This window comes from Notothenia rossii (genome assembly GCF_949606895.1).
Source record: "Notothenia rossii genome assembly, chromosome: 5".
NCBI classification, from domain to species: domain Eukaryota; kingdom Metazoa; phylum Chordata; class Actinopteri; order Perciformes; family Nototheniidae; genus Notothenia; species Notothenia rossii.
This window is the reverse complement of record NC_136903.1, coordinates 73,707,033-73,730,183: the sequence shown is the minus strand read 5'-3', so window position 1 is coordinate 73,730,183 and position 23,151 is coordinate 73,707,033. Positions and strand designations below refer to the sequence as shown.

At 43.2% G+C, this 23,151-nt stretch overlaps 1 protein-coding gene across 4 annotated transcripts; it reads left to right on the top strand.

Moving 5' to 3' along the window:
• Positions 1 to 116: 116 nt before the first annotated feature.
• On the top strand, positions 117 to 23,112 carry crocc (ciliary rootlet coiled-coil, rootletin). 4 transcript variants are annotated; one of them, XM_079684320.1, is made up of 37 exons: positions 117 to 250; positions 4,040 to 4,166; positions 4,265 to 4,407; positions 5,806 to 5,997; positions 6,072 to 6,158; positions 6,237 to 6,328; positions 6,422 to 6,587; positions 6,679 to 6,785; positions 6,893 to 7,120; positions 7,206 to 7,296; positions 8,019 to 8,105; positions 8,180 to 8,392; positions 8,871 to 9,070; positions 9,173 to 9,355; positions 10,054 to 10,198; positions 10,284 to 10,430; positions 10,698 to 10,928; positions 11,559 to 11,752; positions 11,836 to 11,963; positions 12,095 to 12,264; positions 12,366 to 12,545; positions 13,015 to 13,149; positions 13,668 to 13,811; positions 14,634 to 14,872; positions 14,950 to 15,109; positions 15,222 to 15,389; positions 15,479 to 15,902; positions 16,388 to 16,545; positions 16,632 to 16,752; positions 16,835 to 16,998; positions 17,411 to 17,626; positions 18,369 to 18,593; positions 18,674 to 18,823; positions 18,984 to 19,184; positions 19,633 to 19,764; positions 21,413 to 21,586; positions 22,283 to 23,112. In XM_079684320.1, the coding sequence occupies exons 1-37, from the start codon at positions 248 to 250 to the stop codon at positions 22,367 to 22,369; spliced, it is 6,012 nt and encodes a 2,003-aa protein (XP_079540446.1). In that variant the 5' UTR covers positions 117 to 247; the 3' UTR covers positions 22,370 to 23,112. The 4 variants fall into 4 exon arrangements, with proteins under 4 accessions (XP_079540446.1, XP_079540447.1, XP_079540445.1 ...); XM_079684321.1 differs by having other exon boundaries at positions 216 to 364; XM_079684319.1 differs by lacking the exon at positions 117 to 250 and adding an exon at positions 3,220 to 3,496 and having other exon boundaries at positions 6,081 to 6,158.
• Positions 23,113 to 23,151: the final 39 nt, after the last annotated feature.

Genomic DNA, 23,151 nt, shown 5'->3' with positions numbered 1-23,151 from the left:
TATGTTAAAATATGGTGTTCCTTGCATTTTGAGCCTCGCTTGGGCTCAATGAATTGTTTTAATCTATAATTCACAAGCATTTGTATAAAAAACGTGTTTATTGATGGGTTTCATTCCAACGGTGTTGACAGAAACGAGCTGATGGCAGCAGCCTTGTGAGAATAGACTCAGTTAACAGGCTGATGCTCGACTGGAAGTCCCTCCCCGGAAAAAGCATGGAGGAAGATTTCAGAGGAAGGAGACACTGATGGTAGGCTTCATTTAAAACTGCTGAATGAGGATTGTTTCTGCCTCTGTAATGTTAAAACCCGCTCGGAAGAATGGAGGGACGGCAGGATAACAACCATCAGACCTATCTGTCGAGGTGAGGCTTTAAATCAAACAGGGAAGTGGACGTTTTCACCGCGTTTACAATAACATCATGTGGGTGAATGGCGCTACATAAGGCTTTATAATATGGGTAAGCAGCGCCATTGTTTCTGGGTATAATAGTATCCGCTGCTGGAAAACCCTTCAAACATGATAGTTAAGTTTGCACGGATGCTACACAGTTTAACATACAATCCTCCTCTTCCTCCTCCTCCTCCCGCCTCCAACTCTTAAGACTTTCGAAAACTTGGGCGTGTCTTTAGGATGCATTTTCCTTATGTGTTTTAGGATAAAGAGGATGCTGTGTTAGTATCTGTTGAAGTGTGAAAGGACAAAACCAGAAGAGGAAGCAATTAAGAATGACTGTTTGTTCAGCATTTGTTTTGTGTATTGCTGCATCAGGTTGTTGTAAATGCTCAAGCTGTTTGGGCTAAATTCAGTTGATTTTTGGTCTGTGGTGGTGAAACATGAAGATCAACAGGTGTGTGTTTCCTCAGATTTTCAAAAAGCCTCAAATCTCTCACACTGTAAAAATCAGTGGCCAGCTCAAAGCCAGCTGGGGGCGCCACAGATAGTAAAGCAACTAAAAACTCAGTAGACAAAAAACTTCTGGCTCATGTTAATGGATAAATTCATCCAGCCTCATCATATTGCATGGACAAACAAGTTGAATGTTCAGCAGTTTGTCGGTAATAATCCAGAAGCACTGACTGTAGACTATTTGCATGTTAAAGGCAGCTTTAATGCAGTGCTGGGGGTCTGGCCTTGACACAGGGACCCTCTTGTCTGTAACTATGACAATCCAAACACAAGCAGTGCACTGTAGTACCCCATGTTTCAAAAATAGTGTCATAGTTTCACATCCACATGGCTACAGACTCTTTTGACAATCAGTATGTGGATAACTCAGTTTTTATCTTGAGTTTGTTTTATTGAAACGTGTTTATAGCCCCTTGTGGTTTAAAGACATTAAACATGATTCAGGTTAATGTTGCAGGTTTGTTATACTATTAGTGGAGAACGGGGTCAGCTTCAGCTAGAACAATCGTCCTCCAATCAGATACAACCGACTGCCCCTTCACTTCCTGTGCCTAAACAACAGTGTAAAACCACATCAACACATTTTGAGGGCTTTAACTAACAAATATTTTCATTATCATTACATCTGCTGTATATTACCTTAATTACTCTCTTGGTCTGTTAAATGTCAGACAAAAATGAATAATGCCTACTTTGTTATATAGATTATATATTATAGCTGGAACAAGATAAAAACTGGTTAAAGATAAATTATTAAAATGATTAATATATGATCAAGAAAATTAGCAATTGATTTCCCTAGAATAACAGATAAACTTTACAGTATTGTTGAATAAAGGCAGTGGTGCATTTGAGTATGGTTCAAGATAACTACCTTTGGTTAGCTCTCTGAGTGGCTGCCAACAGATTCATACTTGTGGATAAGTATTAACCTCAGAGTCTGAGGGATATGTTACAGTAAACATCCGTAAAGTTGTTTAGATTTTATCTTGAATTTAAAGGTCCAGCGACAGTTTTGATATGATCAGAGGTGGGAAGTAAAGTAAATGTACTACTGTACTTAAGTACAATTTTGAGATACTTTTACTTTACTTGAGTATTTACATTATATGCTATGTACTTCTACTCCACTACAATTCAGAGGTAAATTGTGTACTTTTACTCCACCACATTTATTTTGTACCTTTACAGTAGTTACTTTACAGATTTGGATTAATTATGTGAAATATAATCAACACCTAAATAAGACTTTAGTTGCACCTGGAGTAAATTCACAAGCTACCCTGTAGTATACAAAGTAATTCAAACATGCTGCACCTTTACCAGCTTTGATAACATTTAATGCAGAAATAATTTCAATGAAGACATATAATAATATATGAATCTGAAATGGACCAATGTGCATAATAAATTGTTTTACTTTTGGTACTTTAAGCATATTTTGATGCAAATACTTTTGTACCTTTACTTGAGTAACATTTTGAATGCAGGACTCTTAGTTGTAACAGAGTATTCCTACATTCTAGTACTTCCACTTTTACTCAAGTACAAGAACTGAGTACTTTCCCCACCTCTGGATATGATATAAAATCTCTTTTAGCTTTGTTTTGGTCTCCACCATGTCCTGAGGAGATATCTGGCTCTTTAGCTGCTAAATGCTCCAAATATGTTCACCAGCTCACTTTCTCACATTCCCACATTCTATTTCAATAAATGAATATCAATAACAATTAAAGTTATTGGATTTTGAAAGTGTCAACTTGCATTATTATGATATTAAATGATCATTATATCAATGACATAGCCAACACATGTTTATCACCATTATGTGAAAATATGGTCCCACAAAAGTAGTTTTTACACAGGGCCCTAAAGCTACAAAGTGGACTGTTGATTCTCAGTGGAATGTGGAGCATTAGCACACAGGATTTTTTAGGTTTTAACCTATGGTTTTAATGAATTGCAAAATGAGAACACAGTCATAAATGATGAAGAATAAAGTATTTTTACTGATTTGTTTTTCAAGAATTTGACCTGATATCCCTACTTTTATTATTTTGTTATACTTTGACTAACATTCCACCCCTACAACAATAAAAGACGATGGTGAAAATATCTTAAATGTATTTCCTAGTATCTTATTGGGCTATTAAAGTTTTCCTTGGGCTTCTCGCTGCTGTGCTGCTGAATAGCACTGTGGTCTGTTGGGAGTGTGAGCAGTGAGAGTGCAGGTGGAGGGGTGTGAATCTTAAACCCTGTTAATCCTGCTGCCCTCAATCTCTGCCTGTCCGCACCGGAGGAGGAGGAGGAGGAGGAGGAGGAGGAGGAGGAGGAGGTAGTAGTAACAGGACGGTTTACACTCCGCTCCTCGGCGACCAAACTTTGTCCGAAAAAACACAAATCATGCGTCTCCGGGCTGTGAACGTCACTACTTTATCGCACCAGCAGGAACAGCTCAGTTTGTGAAGACGTCACATTTATTCACTCGGAGTTAATCCTGCGCGCTTGAGGGTTTTAAATATCCGCTGCGATGAGCGCTGCGGAAAACGCAGACACCGACTCCAACAAACTGGAGTCTGTGATACAGGTGAGCTGCACCGGGCCTTCCTCCACCGGGCCGTCCTCCACTCCATACAGTGGCCTAATGGTGTGTGTGTGTGTGTGTGTGTGTGTGTGTGTGTGTGTGTGTGTGTGTGTGTGTGTGTGTGTGTGTGTGTGTGTGTGTGTGTGTGTGTGTGTGTGTGTGTGTGTGTGTGTGTGTGTGTGTGTGTGTGTGTGTGTGTGTGTGTGTGTGTGTGTGTGTGTGTGTGTGTGTGTGTGTGTGTGTGTGTGTGTGTGTGTGTGTGTGTGTGTGTGTGTGTGTGTGTGTGTGTGTGTGTGTGTGTGTGTGTGTGTGTGTGTGTGGCAAATAAAGCTGTTGGTGTATGGTTTGGTTCATATTTCATCATGCAGCATTTTTGATGAGTGGCAGCATAGGTTTTGTGGCACTTGTCAATTAAATGATTAGGCTATACTTCTGATTAGTTTTTTATTGTTGTCATTGCCTGTATACTGAGGTTTTTGCATGGTACTTTTCTTTCTGTAAATGCATCAAAGGTAAAGCATGGACTCTGTGTGTTTTTTACATCAGAGGCTGGAGGAGAGTGTGTTGTCTGAGGAGAAGAAGCTGACGGTCCGGGGCCCTTCACCAGACGGCCCCCCCACATGTCTGCCAGCAAGAGTACGAGAGATTGTCACAAAGAACCTCAACGAGAACTGTGAGTGGCTCCCATCTGCTCTCCCGTTATATCAAATGTATGTCTTTGACCTTTGTATTTGCCTCACTGTTGTCTCTGCCTGCCCTGTCTCTCAACAGCCGGGGCCATGTCCTCCGTCATGTCGCTGCAGGAAGAGAACCGGGTGCTGCAGGGCGAGCTGGGCCGGCTAGAGGACCTGCTGGCTCACAGCCGAGCCGACCGGGACGAGCTCGCCATCAAGTACGGTGCAATCAGTGAGAGGGTAAGACACCAGGACAATCACTCTAAATCAAAATAGAAACAGTGAGTTGGGATTTATAAACCGTGACGCCCCCTAATCAAAGGTCATGGTTGGTGACCCCTCTCCACTCTGTATCAAAAGTAAAATCCTCAAAGTTATAATGTCTTACGGGAATGTTGTGGCACCTTCCTGTTTTCCCCATTTGAGTATTTTCCTGATCTTTCTTTGTCTGAGATTTTCGGGTCTCCCAGGTGACGGGGGCTGGAATTAACTGAAGTGGAATGTTGCCATGGTGTCTGTCACCCTGGGCAACTGTAAACAGGGTCTTCAGTGGTGTAGTGGTGGGTGGGCGCAACACAATCTGCTTTTGGGATGAACATTACAAAAGACAACTCAGAAATTCACCTTCAAGGTTCTCAAATGGTTCAATAACTGTTTTAAACATGATATTACTGGCCATTTCACACTCCCTATGTTAAATGTCAGGGAGGTAGTGCAGAAGATGTTCCAAATACTTTTAGTTTTTTTCAATTGTAGTTTAAAAAATATACACTTTAACGTACGATACAATAATACTTTAATCTCAGATCAAGTCTGAAATGTTTCTTGCATCACAGCAGCTTCATATGCAACATCAAAAAGGACACATATTTCAGATAAGATGACATAGAACAGACAACAAAACAAAACATCTGAAGAGTAACATGCTCAAGACCCTCTTGCAAGGTTTGACCTGGGATTTACCCCTACAGTATGTATCTATGGATTGACTGGTGCTTTAGTGCACTCTTATTAAATCGCTGGACTGTATCTCCGATCATTGTTACAATTCGTATTCAATGTTCAGGACATAGTTGGGGTCAGCCTCAATATGTTATTATGGTAGGTTAATTCAAAGAGTCTCCCAAAAGGTTCACATACAATCTTTGAGGTCCCCCTTTTGGACATGATTAATTTAGAATCACATACATTTTTGCATAAAATAGGGCAGCAGTTACTTGAAGAATAACGTGTTGTCCTCAGTATCTACACTACTAAGTTTGACCCTCACACACAAAACAGCCTGAATTTAGTTCATATTTTCCGGTATCTGCTGCATGTGTAACTCTCTTAAATATCATGCTGCAGCGACAACATGCAGAAATGATTTCTGCAAGTGCATGCATTTAACATGTAAATGTTGCAGTTGATCATGTTCATTTAACTGTGAGAAGCCGAAATACTTGTTAGCGATTAATACTCAATTACATGTGCAGCCCTTAAAGCTTAATAGAAAGCACCAGCACAGATGCTAATGGACCTCGTGGTGTTTCTTTTCTGTTTATGAGGTCAGGAATGAACTTAAAATCTCGAACACACAGTATTTGTATATCATAATATTATGGTGGCACATCCTCTTACTTTAAATCAAACCCACAGCTGGAGCAGGCGCTGCGTTTCGAGACAGGAGACAACGACCACGATTCGCCGGACTCTCGCAGCCTGGCGCAGCAGAATGTGGACTTGCGGCGGCGGCTGGACGAGGAGCAGGCGGCCTACAAGCGTAAACTCACTGCGTACCAGGAGGGTCAGCAGAGGCAGGCACAGCTCGTGCAGAAGTTGCAGGCCAAGGTGGGGATGTTTTTCTCTGTCTTTATCTGAGCTGAAGTCATCAATGGTGTTAGAACTCCGTAACAGCTTTCTAGTTTCTTCAGGTACTGCAGTACAAAAAGAGATGTGGGGATCTGGAGCAGATGGTGCAGGAGCGCTCGTCAGAGTTGGAGAAGCACAGGGTGAGTGTGAGTGGCGTTCATTGATTTTAGAGCACTTTAACTTTCCACATGTAACACTTAAACTGTCGTCTCATTCAGAGCCACAGTGAATCCTCAAATGGTCGGCATCAAGACGACTCAAGCAGCAGCCTGGAGGATGCTTTAATCCGTCTGGAGGAAGAACAGCAGAGGTGACTGATTTCATCAAATTAATCAAACTATCACATTGTTGATGCCTGACTTGCTCTCTCTACATGGTTTGTTTTTCCCTTGTGTGTTTGCAGGAGCAGCAGTTTGTCTGCGGTGAATGCCATGCTGAGAGAGCAGCTGGAGCAGGCTGGGTTGGCCAACGAGGCTCTCAGCCACGACATCCGCAGGCTTACTGCTGATTGGACGAAAGCCAGGGAGGAACTGGACCAGAAGGAGTCTGACTGGAGGAGGGAAGAAGAGGTGGAAAAGGGGTTGTTTACAAAACAGTGCAACATTTGAGAAAAAAAGTGTAATTCTTACATGTTATTTATGTCTTTGGATCCTTTTTCAGTCTTTCCACAGTTATTTCAGTACTGAGCACAGTCGACTGCTGACGCTGTGGAGGCAAGTGGTCGGGTTTCGGAGGCATGTCTGTGAACTGAAGAGCGCCACAGAAAGGTCAACAATGTGTATGCTGTCTGCTAAATGTTGTTTCCTTTGTTCTGATTTAAAGTGTTGAGGATACTAACTTTGACCCTTCTTTGTCAATCTCTTTACAATCTCAGGGACTTGTCAGACATGCGTAACGAGATGTCTCGGGCGTCCCACTCTGCTCAGGTGTCTTGTGCAGGTCTGTCTTCCACCCTGAACACACGGGAGGGGGGAGCAGCGCTGAACCTGGAGAGAGAGAAAGCTCTGCGGGTTCAGCTGGAGCAGCAGCTGAGAGAACGAGTGTCCGAGATGATGAATCTCCAGACCAGGACAGACACAGAGAGGAGTGAGCTCAACATCAGGTCAGACTTGACTTTTTTAAGCTCTCTTACAGGTTTGATATATAATAAACAACATTCATATTAATGCTTTTGTATTGCCTCTCAGGTTATCAGAGTCAGTGCGAGAGGGGGAGAGACTAAAGGGACAAATTGAAGAGAGAGACAGAGAAATTGTTGTACATATGAGGAGGCTTGAGGTGAGAGGCTACTGTTTTTTTCTTATTGTCAAAAATTCAAAACACACATATATGGGCTACACTGTTGCCCTGGGTTACATGTTCCTTCATTACCATGAACACACACTGACTGCAGTTTATTTTAACTTCAGCCTGCATATACTGTCCTGCTGTGTAAATGCTAATTGTTGTTCCAAAGGTTTATCTATCCCCAGCTGTAAATAGTCCTCCGTTAAATAAAGTAAATACTAGTGTATAAATAAAACATTTGCCAAAAACCACAATGCCCATCTGTTTAAGCCTTAAAACATCACATTTTATAATGTTTACCGGTTTTTAAGGGTTATACATGTCTTCTCGGAAACATTTGTACCACAAACAAAACTTAGGAAGTATTGAGAGAAGCACATTTGCATACATACATCTTTGCTTCTATCATCATGGTTTTTACTTTTTTTATTTATTTAGTGAAGCAACATTTTCAGCAGAGTTTGAACCAAAACATTTGTATAAAATGAGGTGTGGGGTGTGAGTATGAACGAAGCTGCAGGGAAGTCTAGAAGTAACAATATCTGACAGGGTAGGAAAAGCTTTCCTGGCTGGGGTAGCTTATGAAATCTCTTCGTCAAACTCATTTTGTGATTTTCTCTCCTTTTCCTTTAAGCCTGTAATGCGTTTCCAGCTGCATTAATCTTCCTCCTCCAGGTCACTGAGGTGTCTGTGCTTTATTTTGTTGCCTTCAGGAACAGAGTGGTAACGATGAGACTGACATGCAGGTGATGAGAGCTCACACTGCGACGCTGACAGACACCCTGCGAGACATCGCTCAGGTAAAAACTACGCAATGCAAATGATTTTATATCACACATTTGACAGTGCTTGATTTGAGCTTTTTCTTCTGTAGACGGTGTTGTCTGATGGAGAGTCGTCATCAGAGGCGGACCAGGACAACTCTGGAGCTCCACTGCTAGCGTTGGTGCGGGGCTTCTCCCCCCACCGCTCCACCTCTCCCCGCAGGTCGTCCTCCCCCTCTCGACTTTCCTCTCTGGCTCCCCTTTCTGAGGCGGGGCTGTCAGCTCTGTGCTCTGCAGTCGCAAGCAAGACACTCCAGCTGCAGGTGACATGTCGATTATAAAGACAAGGCCAATTTGACATGTATTGAGATCTTTTGAATATAAATAATGTATAGTCTAAGTTAATTAAGACTATAATAACACTGAGAAAAGAGACTACGCTTTTTAGATCGTTTAAGTCCCAACATTATCGTCTCAATGTAAGCAGCTATCCATTGGCAGGACTTAAAGGGTCACTTGGTTTTGTTTTTGTTTGCTCAGGCAATTAACCAATGTTATATCGATGTTGTTATATGAGACATTGTTATTTAATTGAGTCCATATCTCTCAGCTCTTATCCAAACAGAGGCAAACAAATGTTACCCCGTTACACTGAATTTTAATTTCCCCAAATATTCCTACACAGAAAATTCAATTCAATTGAATAGGAACAAACCTCAGCAAAAACATCATCTAATACAAAACCAAAATGATCTACATGGATAGATATCTCGAGAGTTTTTGACCCCACTGTGTTTGCAGGATGTTCGAGGGCGCCTGCTCTCTGCTCAGTCTTCGGTTCATCAGTTGCGTAAGCAGCTTTCTGAGACTGATCTGGCAAAAAAAGATGGCGAACAGCGCAACCAAGCTCTGCAGAGAGAGAGGGATGCTGCTCAGAGAGAGAGGGAGACCACACAGAGAGAGAAGGAGCGTCTGAAGCAGGAGAGGGACACGCTGGCCAGGTTTACTCACAGTTATAACATTATTTTGACATTTTTGAAACTATATTCTTGAAACTATAACTCAACTCAAAACACTGCTCTCCCACATTATAAACATTGCAGTGAGAAGGTGAGCCTGGAGAAGACGGTGCAGACGGCACAGAGCAGCAACCAGATCCTGCAGATGGAGTGTGAGAAGCTCCAGCTGAGCGAGGCGTCCACACAGCGAGAGAGAGATCATGAGAGGGAGGAGAAGGAGGCCGCCACGCAGGAGAGAGAGCGGGCCAAGGCCGAGACTCAGAGGATGTAAGTGCGCTGACTAATAGTGATTAGGGAATGCGATGATTAATTAAAAGGGTTGTGGGTAACACAGTGCATACCCACAAGAAGCCATTTACAAGATTTGTATTAACTTCCCATAGTGAGAGTTCTTCTTCAAAGCCACATACTTTTTTTTAAATGTTAGAGAAACAAACTCATTTAGTCTTTTTTACTTTTTGGACTCCTGTTAATGGGAGAAAATCAGAATGAAATAAATTGAAACGGTAAGAAATTAAATATTAGAGCCACATCACCAACATATTTAGTCGTTTTTAATGCTTATAACTTCTGCTGTGTGTCTCATCTTTGAGCATACACTGTATTTCACATTTAACTTGGCCCTTAGGACTGCTGCCTAAACAGTACCTGCACACTGCAATAAGCAAGGCAAGTCATGTCTATGTACACATTCTAGCAACAAGACAAAAAGAGCTTTACTTAAAACATAAAAAGCAAAGACAAAACTGCCAAAGAAACACATAAGAAAAGGACATTTTAATACAATTTAAAAACTTCTATGAAAAAGCCAAGAGAATAGAAACTATAACAAGCTGAAATGGAATAAGAGATACAAGAAACAAGTGTAACAGCTTACTCTTTATTTGAAAGCATTACACACTGTAGCACACACACACAGATCATTATCATCATCACTACATGTGCATGCATATTGTTTTTTTCAGACAAAAGCAGTTGGATCAGAGTGAGAGTCGGGCCTCCGCTCAGCGTGGGAAGCTGTCTGCAGTGAGCGAGTCTCAACAGCAGGTGGAGGTTGAGCGGCAGCTGCTGCAGCAAGAGAAAGCCCAGCTGTCTGAAGCACTGGCTCGGGTAGGAAACGTCAACTTGTGCTCTTTTAGCAGATTTTATATTCTTGTACTTTATTTGACTCATACGACCCTCATGTCCCTTCCAGGCTGAGGGCAGTAACGCAGAGCTCTCCCTGCTGATGAACAAGCTGCAGTCTGAGGACGCAGCTCTCAGAGACTCTCTGGCCAAGATGGCAAGCATGAACGAGGGACTGGCCCAGGACAAAACTGACTTAAACAGATACATTCTCAAGGTGAGATATTTCAGCAATGTATTTGACCTCTTAAAGGGTTCGGTATGCCTGAAATGAACTTAATTATATGATGTGTCCAGCCAAAAAGTGAATGACCTCTTCCAAAGGACTTAGAGGTGGAGCAAAGGCATGCAATCATAGCGCCATTTGCTGTTTAACACCACGTCACTGTTATGATGGTCACATTAGTGGCGGATAATGCAATATATAGACATTTATATGGACGTCTCAGCTCCTCATAGACTGACCATATCCTCTGTCTCCTAGCTGGAGGAAGAGAAGGCTCTGCTGCAGGCTCAGAAACGGGAGGCGGAGCAGGAGAAGTTGACCATAAGAGATGAGCTGGTCCGGTTGGAGCACGACCGGATGGAGCTGGACTCCGCCCGCATCATGCTGCATCAATCACTGCAGGAGGCAGAGCTGAGCCGGGGGGGGATGGAGGCAGAGCTCCAGACTCTCAGGACTGAGAGATTTAAGCTGCAGGAGAAAGTGACCCAGGTACATGACAGATTATATTATATCATAATTTAAAAATCCATCCTAAAAACATAGGCAATATGAAATAATAATCCACAAACTAGGATTTCAAAAATGGTGGGAACTTTCAAATCGTTGAAACTCAAATATTGAACAGCCTTAACGATCCAGGAGATGGCGCTATGCCGCAATTGCTTCACATTTATCGCTGTTGTTTTTCTTTTGTAGTGGAGTAAATGCAATTTAACCTGGCCATTTAGCTCAGCTCTAATGAAAACCATATGGGGATGTTTTTGAGTGTGCTAGTGAAAGAGATGGAAATGAGCCACTAGCTCAAATCTGGCATAAATCATATATTTTCTGAGATTCATGTATTTTTATGCATGGTCCTTGTTTAAATAAATACATAAATTGAAATGAAAAGATGTAAACATTATGGCCACTACTAAATGTTTTTACATACTTTTGAGACATAATACCTGGCTATAACAAAAAACATACTAAAACCACCGGTAGACTTAAACTCAAAGTAAATTACAGGGGAAAACATATTCGAAATTCAAAACTATTATGACCTTGTTCCAGTTTACATATTTTTCTTTTATATTTAGTTTGTCGCTCTCTCTTTACTTTTTCGGTTCTTGTGGACAGCTTTGTGGCGAGGTGACCTCTCTGGGATCAGAGCTGAGTCTGGCCAGAGGCGAGGGCGAGAGGAACGAGGTGGCTTTAGAGGAGGTGGGCCGCGGGCGGGCAGAACTGACCCGAGACAAAGCTGCCCTAGTGGTCCAGCTGACGGCGTCCGAGAGAGAAAACGCGGTGCTGTCAGAGGAGCTGGCTGCTTTCAGGTGTGTGTTGTCCATGGTCAATGACACATGGATTTTCACATAAATGTGTGTTTTATGTGTAACCTGTGTTTGTAACTATGCAGGTCGGAGCGTGAGTCCCTGGAAACCAGCCTGTTCGAGGTGCAGCAGCAGCTCCTTCAGGTGGAGTCTCGCAGAGAGCAGCTGGAGACAGAGAACCAAAACCTTCGAGTTCGCTGTGAGACCGCAGCAGGTGAGTGACCTAGTATGAAGAAGAAAACGTTGGGAGCTCAGGTGAAGATGTTTTATACAACGGTGAGGGAGTAACATGACAGAATAAGAACCTGATGGTCCCGTGTTTACCTCATCTGGATTATTTCTCAGCTGACCTGAAGCGTGTGCGCTCCGATGGGGAGAATATGTCGGTTCAGGCTGAGCGGGAGAAACAGGCTCTGAAGCAGACCCTACATGCTGCACAGCTGGAGGCCCAGCAGGCTTTACGCAAGGCCATCTCTGAACACCAGGAGGAGTCGGAGAGACTGGTCTCAGAAAAGGTCAGAAGCTTATGTGGTTCACAGTTACCTGAAGCACTGCCAGATTATTTGACTTTTTGGATGAATCTAATAAATCCATGTTTGGATGCTCTGCTCCACAGGAAGTGGTGCGGCAGAGCCTGCTGAAGGAGCAGGAGGGCGCTCTGAGGAGGCTCAGACAGGAGACGGAGGAGCAGCTCCACAGAGCAGAGAGAGAAAGAGAGGAGCTGCAGGGAGAGCTGAGGAGTTTGCAGCGCGACCGAGATCAGAGCCTGCTGCAGGCAGAGAGCGAGAAACAGCAGGTCTGAGCAACTGGAAAACCCATCTAATAAATATTATTACTGTCATTTTACCAATGAACAAGAAACAATACAATTATTGTAAAGTATTCAAATCAGAGTTAAAATGTATAATTACATTAATAGTAGTAAAATATCATGAAATTAAAACTAGATTATACAATTTAAATACAATAAAGAAAAGTATTTTATAACAATAAAATAGAATAACATTTTCAAGTTGAAACAAAAACATTTTTTTAATTCTGTCTATAAACCATTCCTAATCAAAGACTTAAATGGAAATGTAGGTTTAAGTATGCTTTTAAAATGTTCAATACTTCCAGCAGCTCTCAGACCCTCAGGCAGTTGCAGCAGCTCGGATCATAGGAGCTAAAATGTGACTCATTAGATACATTTTAGATAGATTGTGGCTCAGCTCCGGTATAGCTGCTCCTCAGCTTTGTTAAACAGGTCTTCTCTCTCTTCTCAGGCCCTTTCTCTGAAGGAGGCAGAGAAAAGTGTGTTGTCTGAGAGGGCGTCCTCCATGCAGGCGGAGCTGTCAGTGGCAGGCCTGGAGGTCGAGCGGATGTCAAGAGAAGCCTCTCTTTCCAAAGAGCAGGAGCAGGTGATTGTGACTTCCTGTCTGAATTTATATTCTGTGGATCTTTGAATTATCTCCTGTCCTATCTAACATTGTAGTTACATGCGATCATAATTACATCACCCCCCATCTGTCAATAGTTAATTTTTGTTTGTTTCCCACAGTGAACGCCCACAATATTGCAATAATCCAAACAGGACCCTCAAATGAACTGCACAGGTGAAATCAACCTAAAGGAAACCTATAAGTTTGTTTTAATGAATAGAAAGGCAGATTAACCCTCTGCAGATTGCTTTGTCAGGTCTGCATCATCATAGCATAAATAAAAAGAAAGCCGTGTCTCTCCCGCACACTGGCCGCCATGTGACCCACTTAGTGTGCCGTTTGTTTAAGTGTTGGATTTTTTGAATATTGTGGGCATTCACTAAATGAACCACGTTTAAATGAAGTGGGTAGTGATGTAATTCTGACAGCTCATTGCTACAACGCAATAGAGAAGATTTACTAAACTGACTTTGTTGACGTTTTGCCTTTTTACTCAGATTAGAGTCGGGACTCTCACCAGCGAGCTGCTGGAGATTCGCTCTCAGCTGGAAGAGGCAGCTTCTGTTCATGAAAGGGAACTCCAGAGTCTGAGGGAGACTTGTGCTGACCTTCAGTCTCGCACTGATGTGGCTTTCAAAGAGGTAGAGGATACCGTACAAGTGGGAATGAATGAGAGTGATGCAGTTCAAATCAGAGAGCACATACCTCCACCAAGGCTGCACAGACCTTGTTATTTTAATAAGAGACAGTTACGATTTTTGTATGCATTTATACATCTACAAACACAGTGACAATCATATGCTGTGTTATTTCAATGAAGTGTGTTCAGGATATCATGGAAAAAGGCTCCGTTCTGAAGAAAATGTGCTTACTGCCGAAACATTTCCAGTTATAAAAAATGATGAGCAAGTTCTGCAATAAATGATATCCAAATACTGAAAGGATTTGAAGATTTAAAAGAAATATCAACAAACATACAAAAACAGCCCTGTGTAAAACATCAGTTCATTTCAGTTTAGGTTTCAGCTCAAATGTTAGCGCAATAATCAGTTAAATTCATTTGAAAACAAAATACCCAAAAATGGGTGGTATTGAAGGGAGATATTAGTAAAAAGAAAGATGCAGGTGAATTTTAAGTTAAAGAATAACAGAATAATGAACTATCTTAAAAATTGGTCATTTAAAAAAAAGAAGGGCTGCTGTTGCTTCATTGCAACAACATACATGAAGTAATAGACAATTAGACATGCCCTATCTTGCATAGTGAATACAGTTTTGATTATGTCACTTGACCCAGATGTGGCAAGCCCAACCCTTGCCCCAGATGTGACATGTAAAGACAATCTGTTATCGACAAAATATAAATCACACCTTCGTGTGGGCCTGAAGGGATAATTCACCTCAATTTGAGTTTAATTGGTTACACCACATTGTACCACACATTACTTCCCCCCCCCCCCCAGCTGGACCAGTGCAGAGCTTCTCTCGCAGCTAACCAGGAGAGTCGAGACCAGCTGAGGCGGGACCTGTTGGACAGCGAGCGGCGTTTCAACCAAACTCAGGACGCTGCAGAGATCATCAGAAGAGACGGGACGGAGTTCCGGCGCAGCCTCACTGACGTCACCAAGGAGAGAGACACACTCGGCCAGTCCAATACTCATCTGAGAGAAGCTCTACGAAGTGCAGAAACAGAGAGGATCAGGTAAATTATCCAGTGACAAATGCAATTTTCCGTGTCAAATAATGTGACTGTGTCTGAGTCTGGGTTTGGTTTTTCAGTGTGAAACGCCAGTGTGAGGAGAAGGAGCAGAGGGTGGCTGTGCTGGAGGGAAACCTGTCCTCCACTCAGAAGGAGGTGACGGAGCTGCGGAGCTGCCTGAGGGAAGTCGAAAGGTCACGACTTGAAGCTCGGCGAGAACTCCAGGAGCTCCGCAGACAGGTTGGACCCCCCCGCCTTCAGACCTCTGTGACTGTGTAGAAAGAAGCTTTGTTCTCAGTCTAACCTTCACATGCGTGACTGTGTTGTGATCCTGTGCTTGTCTTGGCTCCAGCTGAAGGTTCTGGATGCAGAGAAGGAGGAGAGAGGGAGGGAGGTGGCCGAGCTGCAGACTCGCCTGTCGCTGGAGGAGCAAAGAGAGGAGGAGAGAGGGAAAGAAGTTTTTATCCACAAACAGAAGTTAACTGAAGCTGAAACAGCTCGAGACTCCCTCAAGAAAGAGGTGAGGCTGCATTAGAGGGTCAACCTTTCTTTGCCTACTTGCTCTCTTCACTGTCATACTATTTCTAATACTTCTGTTTTTCGATGTAGCTCTCCTTGACTCATAAGCGTCTGCTGGAGTCTGAGTCAGGCTGGCGAGGCTGTGAGAGAGAGCTGACGGCTCAGCTGCAGGAGGCGCGAGGCTGCGAGAAGAAGCTGCAGGATGAAGCCAAGAACCTGGGCCTGCGCGCTGCGGCGGCTCAGGACTCTGCGGCTCAGAGCAGCCTGCAGCTGAGCGAGGCTCAGGGCCGGCTGGCCGGCACCGAGGCCGAGCTGACCCGGGCCGAGGCCTCCAGGAGGGACTTGGAGTATCGTCTGAGCAGCCTTCAGTCGGCGCTGACGCGGACGCTGGGCATCGGGGCCGGGGGCAGGGGGGGCCGGGGGAGGAGCCCGGGGGGGAGCGCCACATCACCAGGCACTATGTCGCGCCACCACAGCATCTCACCTCTCAGGTCGTCACTGACGCCTCCGAAAGGTTAGAATGAAGCATGCAGCTTTAACTCTGCAACATAGGCTTCAGATTTTTATAAAACATCTTAACCACATAGTAACCAGAAAACTAATGATATCTTAGCATCATTATTTTTGAAGGGATTGTCATTTATACATTTTTTCTTTTTCATTAGATGAATGAGATAAGATACGATGGAGCTTTATTAATCCCTGTGGGGAAATTCAGTAGTTTAAACAGCAACAGGTTAAGATTGAAAAACAGGACAGCACAGATTCACACAAGATTAAAGATTTATAAAATGTAAGTTTAAAATGAAAGACCAGATTTAAAATGATATACAGTTACATCACTTTTAGAATTGAATGTAAAGATGTAAAGAATAGGAAACTATTCCAGTGAGCAGTAACTCGTATCCAGTATAATGTGATCAGTCCCCTCCTTTAGATGCTGAACGTCTTTATCAAAACGACTTGGTGTATGGAACTATTTTTATTTAATTTTCACAGAGTTTCGAGGAAGCACTCCTGACAACACCTTGAGCTCAGTGTCTCCGGAGAGAGGGAACACACCGCTGCCTGGTCCTCAGCATGAGCTGGACCCCGACACACTGCGAAGTGATTTGAGGGACTTCCTGCTGGAGCTGCGTGAGGCTCAGAGAGAGAGGGTAACGGGAAGTAAATATAAATAATAATCTAAAGATTGGTTTTCTTTTCCGAGTGGTTCAAGTCTATTTTATTGCTGCTTTTTAAGGATGACGCTCAGTGCCAGCTGGGGGCCGTGCAGCGGGAGCTGGAGGAGCTGAGGCTGGATCGAGACTCTGCTCTGGGTCGTCTCACTCACCTGCAAACGACCTGTCAGGAACACCAAGAAGGTTCATTTTCCATGGAGTTTCAGAAGTAAATCCCTTTACCAAAAAAAGAAAGAAGAAATGCAATGAGTGTTAATGTTTGCAGGGAAGCGTGGACTGGACGAGCATCTGACCACCACTCAGATTTTGCTGCAGCAGCAGGAGGAGGCGGTGAGGAGAGGGGACAGAGAGAGGAGAGCTCTCAGCGACAGAGTGAAGGATTTAGAGCGAGCGCTGCAGGCTTCTGAGCAGGATAAAAAACATACGCAGGTACACACACCATGTATCCGTACTTTCATGATCACCAGAAGGCGGTGCTCAACAGTGGGTCGTTATGTAATGACAACAGACGCAGTGTCACACCTCTCACGCTGTCAGCCCACCATATGTCTGTTTTTAATGCCAGCGAGTTTGAAAATACTTCACCATCTGGACAACAGGAGGAGCAGGGACACAAAGTGAGAGCGAGGGAAAGACAGCCAGAACTATGTATAATTGGATGTTATGGAAAGAAATTTATATTTGCTACATATTTAAAAAGGATTATTTCTAAACAGACCTAAAGTTGCAGCTGTGGCTCCTCTGTGTGTGCTTTGTATCTGTTTGGCTGTGCATGCCTCTAGTGTCTGGGTCTAAATGCACCCCTGCCCCCCCCTCCCCCCCCCCCTCTCTCTCTCTGCAGGATCAGTTGAATAAGCAGCGTGCGGCTGAGATGCGTCTGGAGGCCGAGAGGCGTCGTCTGCGTGAGGCGCTGGAGGCAGCCGAGGCCCGAGCCACCAGGGTGGAGCTGGCGAGGCGAGGCCTGGAGGGGGAGCTGCAGAGACTCAAACTGAGTGTGGGGGACCGGGAGGCGGACAGCCAGGCCGCCTTGCAGCACCATGAGGCTCTCCTGAAACAGGTACAGCGGGCTGACACACAGTGCTGTTATCTCAAAGCCCTGAGTGCTATTTTCGTATTGTAAATGTATGTTATATTTTATGTGCCCCAATACGTACCAGGCCATTGTTTATTGTGGAAATACTGCATATTATGGGTCTGTTTTTCCCTAAACATGTCCTAATAACCTTTTCACTACAGAGAACTGTGAACAAATACTAATATAAGGGAAAGAGACATTGTTCTGTTGATTTAATCAATTAAAGATAAGTGCCCTACAAAGTTATTTGCTCAGTACACAACCGGTCATCTAAAGTTTAAAAAAATGTGAAATAAGAATAATAACGTTTTAATTAACAAAATAATGACTAATACGTGTTGAAAAGCATATCAAAATAAGAAATACACTATTAGATAGTCAAAATGAAACCAGATAAACTGATACACTAGCAATCCTCAAGGCCTAACATCTGCCATCACAATATTATGATATGCATACTAATATCATGATAACGATATTTCATTCAAACTAATTACAGTTATTCTTAATGCTATTATATCAGGATGCGGCCACTTTAAATAAAGTTGTTTTTAAGGAAAAAGTGATATTACAGTATGCAGTCAAGCTAGCTGCTCTGTCAGGCTAAAAGTCAACATGCTAATGTTTATGAACACCATGTCAGTTTGCCAATTAGGACTAGACGCAAAGTTATCTTTTATTTGTTGGCTTGCTGACTGGATTACGTCTGATTGTATGCCTGCAGGTGGCAGAAGGAGAAGCCCGTGTGTCTCTGCTGCAGAGAGAGGTGGAGAGGCTGAGCCAGGCTCTGCTCAAAGCTCAGGAAGGAGAGTCTTTACTCAAAGAGATGACCTCTTCCCTCAAAAAGACCCTCCTGGAGGCTTCATCTTCTCACAGCAGCACACAGAGTCGCCTGAACGCTCTGCAGAAGACGCTGAGCGTGGCTGAGCAGGACAAAAGGCTTCTACAGGTGAGTGAGACGGAAGGGAAGCGTTGGACAAAGTGGAAGACACCCAGAGAGAGTTGTGATGATTATTTTGTGCCACTCAGGAGCGGATGGATGAAGCCCGGGCGGCACTATCGGAGGGCAAAAGGAACGTGATCATCCTCACTGAGCGTTTGCAAAGTTTGCAGAGTGAGCTGGAACAGAGCAAGCTGAGGCGAGAAGAAGCGGAGGCCGAGCTCAACAACACTCAAAAGGTGAGCGAGACGATGTGAGGGCAAATATCTGCAATAATAACGTCCTCATCAAAACATGACAAAAGGAACAAATGAACTCAGTTTACCAACGCTCACAATGTGACTGCTTTTCCTACTTCTCTGGAGTCATGTCTCTCCATGTGATCTTTCCCTCCCTCAGGCTCTTTGTCAGCGCTCTGTCGGTGTGGCAGAGGCTCAGCGCGGCGCCCAGTCGGCTCAGACAGAGCGGGCCGCCGTGGAGGAGCGGCTGCGTGGGCTGCAGCGAGCCGTGGCCATGCTCGAGACCGAGAAAAAAGATGCAGAGAGACAAGCTGTGAGGCTGGAGAAAGACAAGGACGCACTGAGGAACACACTGGATAAGGTCAGCGCTGCACAGTGGCTTGTGCTCAACAAATGTGACAAATATTTGCATTCAATCGTTTCTTTGTGAGTTCAAAAATGGTTTATGGACACATAAAGCTTTGTGATCCCATTGGGTCGAAGTGAGCATGGTGAAAACTGATACTAGAGTCATAAAGGAAGAGGACATGTTAACATTTACCAAAACCCACATATATGCAATCATTTTGGTTTAGGAGCAATTAAAGATAATATTGTTTAGTGATTGATGGAGACAGGATAATAATTATTGGCTCCCTAGGACCTCATTTGAGCTTGCCTCCGTTTTTTTAGCATATGAAAACGTTCTTCATACATAAAAATACAAATATTCACCTGACACATAAAGAGTCTGCAGCCATGCCAGCTGTTGTGAGGATGTGATTTTTATGTAGGTGCTCTCAAGCTTTTCTTACCACCCTTCTCATCAGGTTGAGCGTCAGAAGCTGAAGACTGAGGAAGGCAGCATGCGGCTCTCTGCGGAGAAAAGCCGCTTGGACCGCTCTCTGAACACCACTGAGCAGGAGCTGCAGGACGCACAGCAACAGATCCTGATGCTGCAGGTGGGGATCAAACCTACACTCACACACTCATCATATGTCATACCTGCTGGTTTCCAGTGTGTACTAAAGGCAAAAGCTTAGCCGCTTCCCACCTCTAAATGTTACTGAATAGTCCACCATGTATAACTGATGGAGAAACAGCGCAAACCTTTTACAAACATCTTTAACATGACCAATTCATTTCATAGTTGTGGCTTTATATGTTTTTGTAGAGTTATGTAGAGCACTTATTATTTAAACCGTGAACATCCTTTAATAAATTCAGTGAGGACATAGGGATCCACTTAGCGTAAACACTCTTTATGGAGATAAACATCACATTTACTGCAGTAAATGTCACAAGACAAGGCTAGCTTGTGCCTCACTGTTACATTAGAAGGATTAGATCAATTAATAACTCAAACCTTTTGTAACTGCGTAAAATAAAACATTTATTTCTACCTTAATTCTAATTAGTAGACACACAACTTTAGAATGTTCTGTTAATGACAGTTTTACTTAATAACCTCTTCATCTCCAGATACATCTGCTTCTTGTTACACATTAAACTTGCCCATTCAAGATCTGTTTTTCTTTATCTCTGCACCATTTATTATTCTCAGTGTTTCACTCTAAAAACAAAAGGTTAAACCAATCCCGGTCATAACGACTTACCACAGACACACCATAAACACTCAAATAATTAAAGCTATGTGGGGTTTAGAAAGAATTCCGTAAGAGTAATTAAAGTTGTTTATTTCAGGCTGATTTTTACATCTCGGACCACGGTTCATTTATCTGAATTTAGGTAGATATTGCCCAGGCTGCAGAGGAATTCATGTACCAAAACCCTCAAGATATTGCGAAAAAACTCCATTATGTTTGTACAACTTCAGAGGTGATACAAACAAAAAAAGTTGAACAAAAGCTGTGGAAAGTAAGAAAGAGAAGTGCAGCTTGTGTCATTGAACCTATAAACTACAAGCTATAGGCCTGTGGGAGGTTTCTCTACCGGGGGGTCATTAGCTATTTGTTAAAGGACCTTCTCCAGACTAATAAACATCACAGGTGTTAGTTTTGTCTCAGTGACGTAACCAACAACAGCTTTGTGATGTTTAGGCATCTATAAAAGTTCCAGCTAGTCTACTTTATTACCCAAGTTAAGTTATATGATAGGCATCCTTTCCAATCCTACCAAAAACGCTCCTTTAGGCCTTCAAAGGGGAGCTACAATTACTTTAAATAAAGTACAGCATTTAACCATTTATTTTCAGCTGGTGGATCATCTTTACACCAAACTCTTGCAAAGCTTTTTTGTAGGCTCAAGTTACATATTCTTTGTATGCCCTCTTTAATATTCCCTATAGGTATAGGTTGGAAAGGAAGATTTCATAATGGCTTTTATACCTGCATTTCAACGTACCAGAGGGGCTTTAGTTAAGTGTATTTCCAAAAGGCATGAGTATGGTATTCCTCGATGAGGACACAGAGCCTTGATCAAGGCTGTTGGGTAACTGGATGTCTGCTTTTGATCCAGAGTTTTATAAAGAAGCGAAGTCTCTCCTCCGTTTTTATAATATAAACTGTGCTGAGTTAATCTGGCCAGCCTTTTTGTCCTTCTCCTTTGTGTTAACATTTGGCTGTGTGTGTGCGTGTGTGTCTTGAGTAGACTCAGCTGGCTGAGACAGAGCAGTCACAGAATCTGTGTGAGAGTTTTGCGAGGCAGCGGGACGAGGCCCAGCGGGAGGCGGAGAGACTCAGGACGAGCTTCAGGGACGTGGAGCGCACGCTGGGCACCAGAGAGCGAGCTCACCGACACAGAGTGAAGGGCCTGGAGGAGCAGGTAACACATCATGGTGTAGTCCAAGTCCTTCTCATATTAAACATTTTCCTTCCCTGCTACAATGAAATAGCTGGTTTGGGTGTGTAGTATTAAATGTAGTAATTCTACATAAATGAGGGATTTAAATATGTCTGTCCGGCACTAGAGGTGTTTTGAAATAGGATGTCGGTTTGTGCCAAATCACAATGAAACAAAGGGAAAGTCCTGGATAATGTACAAAAAGCAAATAAGCCAAATGATAACCTAAATTACTCAGCCTTACTGCAGGTTGCTACCACCAACAGCACTCACAGACTCTTAAACAGTACAGGCCTTCTGTTCCCACCCTAAATGGGACAAAACCACTGCGTGGGACTAGCTAAACCAGCGAGAGATATTCCCACTAAAACCTGATCCTTAAAGGAACATGGCAAGCCTTTGATTGCGAAAAACATTTAAAGGTGAGCAACTAACTCTTCCCTTATGTGATGGATGTTATGCTCCATGACTAACCAACAGTGTCTGGCAACACAAGAGGAGGAAGACCCTCCCCTTCCTCTGTATACAAATTGCTAAAGACAACAATAACACTGGTAAAAAGGAAAGGCCAAATCAGAAGAGGGAGGACATGTTGGGATCAAGGCTTGTGAAAAGGTCAAAAGGAAACCTTCTCACAGAGTGTAAAATGTAGTTTTGTCACCATCTGTATCTCTGCAGGTGTCCACCTTAAAGGAGCAGCTGCAGCAGGAGATGAAACGGCGACAAACTTCTCTTCCTCCCTCCTTATTGTCGGCAGGAAAGTGAGATCCAGAATAATACCAGAAGCACCAGCACATCACGTCCAGGGAAAATCCACTAATCACGAATGTCTGAAAGCAATGTTTACTCACTGATACGATCCTGAAAGTCTTCATAATCTACTGTTTAACTTGTTTTACTTTGTGACACTATCATTTCGATGGTGATTTATTGATATTTTGTACAGTGAAAAACACTTTTACCAGTCGTGCAGCACACATTCAGCTCATGTCAGGCGATGTGATTCAGCAGCTGGGCTGAAAACGCCAGCCTTCCGATGATTACTGGCAACCATCTGTACTTGATCCTTGCCCAACGTCCTCCCAAACGTCCTGCTTTTATTCAAGAAGAAAAACCAAACCACTGCAAAGGAGTCTCCTCCAGACACAATCTGGATGTAGTGCAGGACCGAAAGTCTGCCAGTTGTGCAGTTTGGCCTCGATTTCTCCACATTTATATTAACAGTCGAGGAGCAGCGAGGTCTACACTGTGTGCAAGGGCCAGGAAACAGAATTATGAAGGAGCTGCACTGTATTTCCATTGAGAAACAGGCACATATTTTTCGATAGTTTTATAACAAAAAAGGAGACCATAAGGCACTACATATGAAGGTATGCTTACAGTACATGTTTCTAAAAGTTAATATTAGTTTTACTAGATGTATTCTTTGTACTTATTGTATAAATGCTGACAGGCTGATGATGAATAACAGCTATATGACTTAAATAAACTCACCGTGTGCTCCATCATTCACGTCTTTCAGTGCTCTGAGCTTCCTCTTCAGATGA

What these genes read in the sequence shown, in the direction of transcription:
- crocc (XM_079684318.1), top strand. Translation starts at nt 3,440, where the DNA reads ATGAGCGCTGCGGAAAACGCAGACACCGACTCCAACAAACTGGAGTCT. An exon ending in CTGAAGAGCGCCACAGAAAG is followed by an intron (nt 6,786 to 6,892) that starts GTCAACAATGTG and finishes TTACAATCTCAG; the next exon opens with GGACTTGTCAGACATGCGTA. An exon ending in TGTCTGAAGCACTGGCTCGG is followed by an intron (nt 10,199 to 10,283) that starts GTAGGAAACGTC and finishes TGTCCCTTCCAG; the next exon opens with GCTGAGGGCAGTAACGCAGA.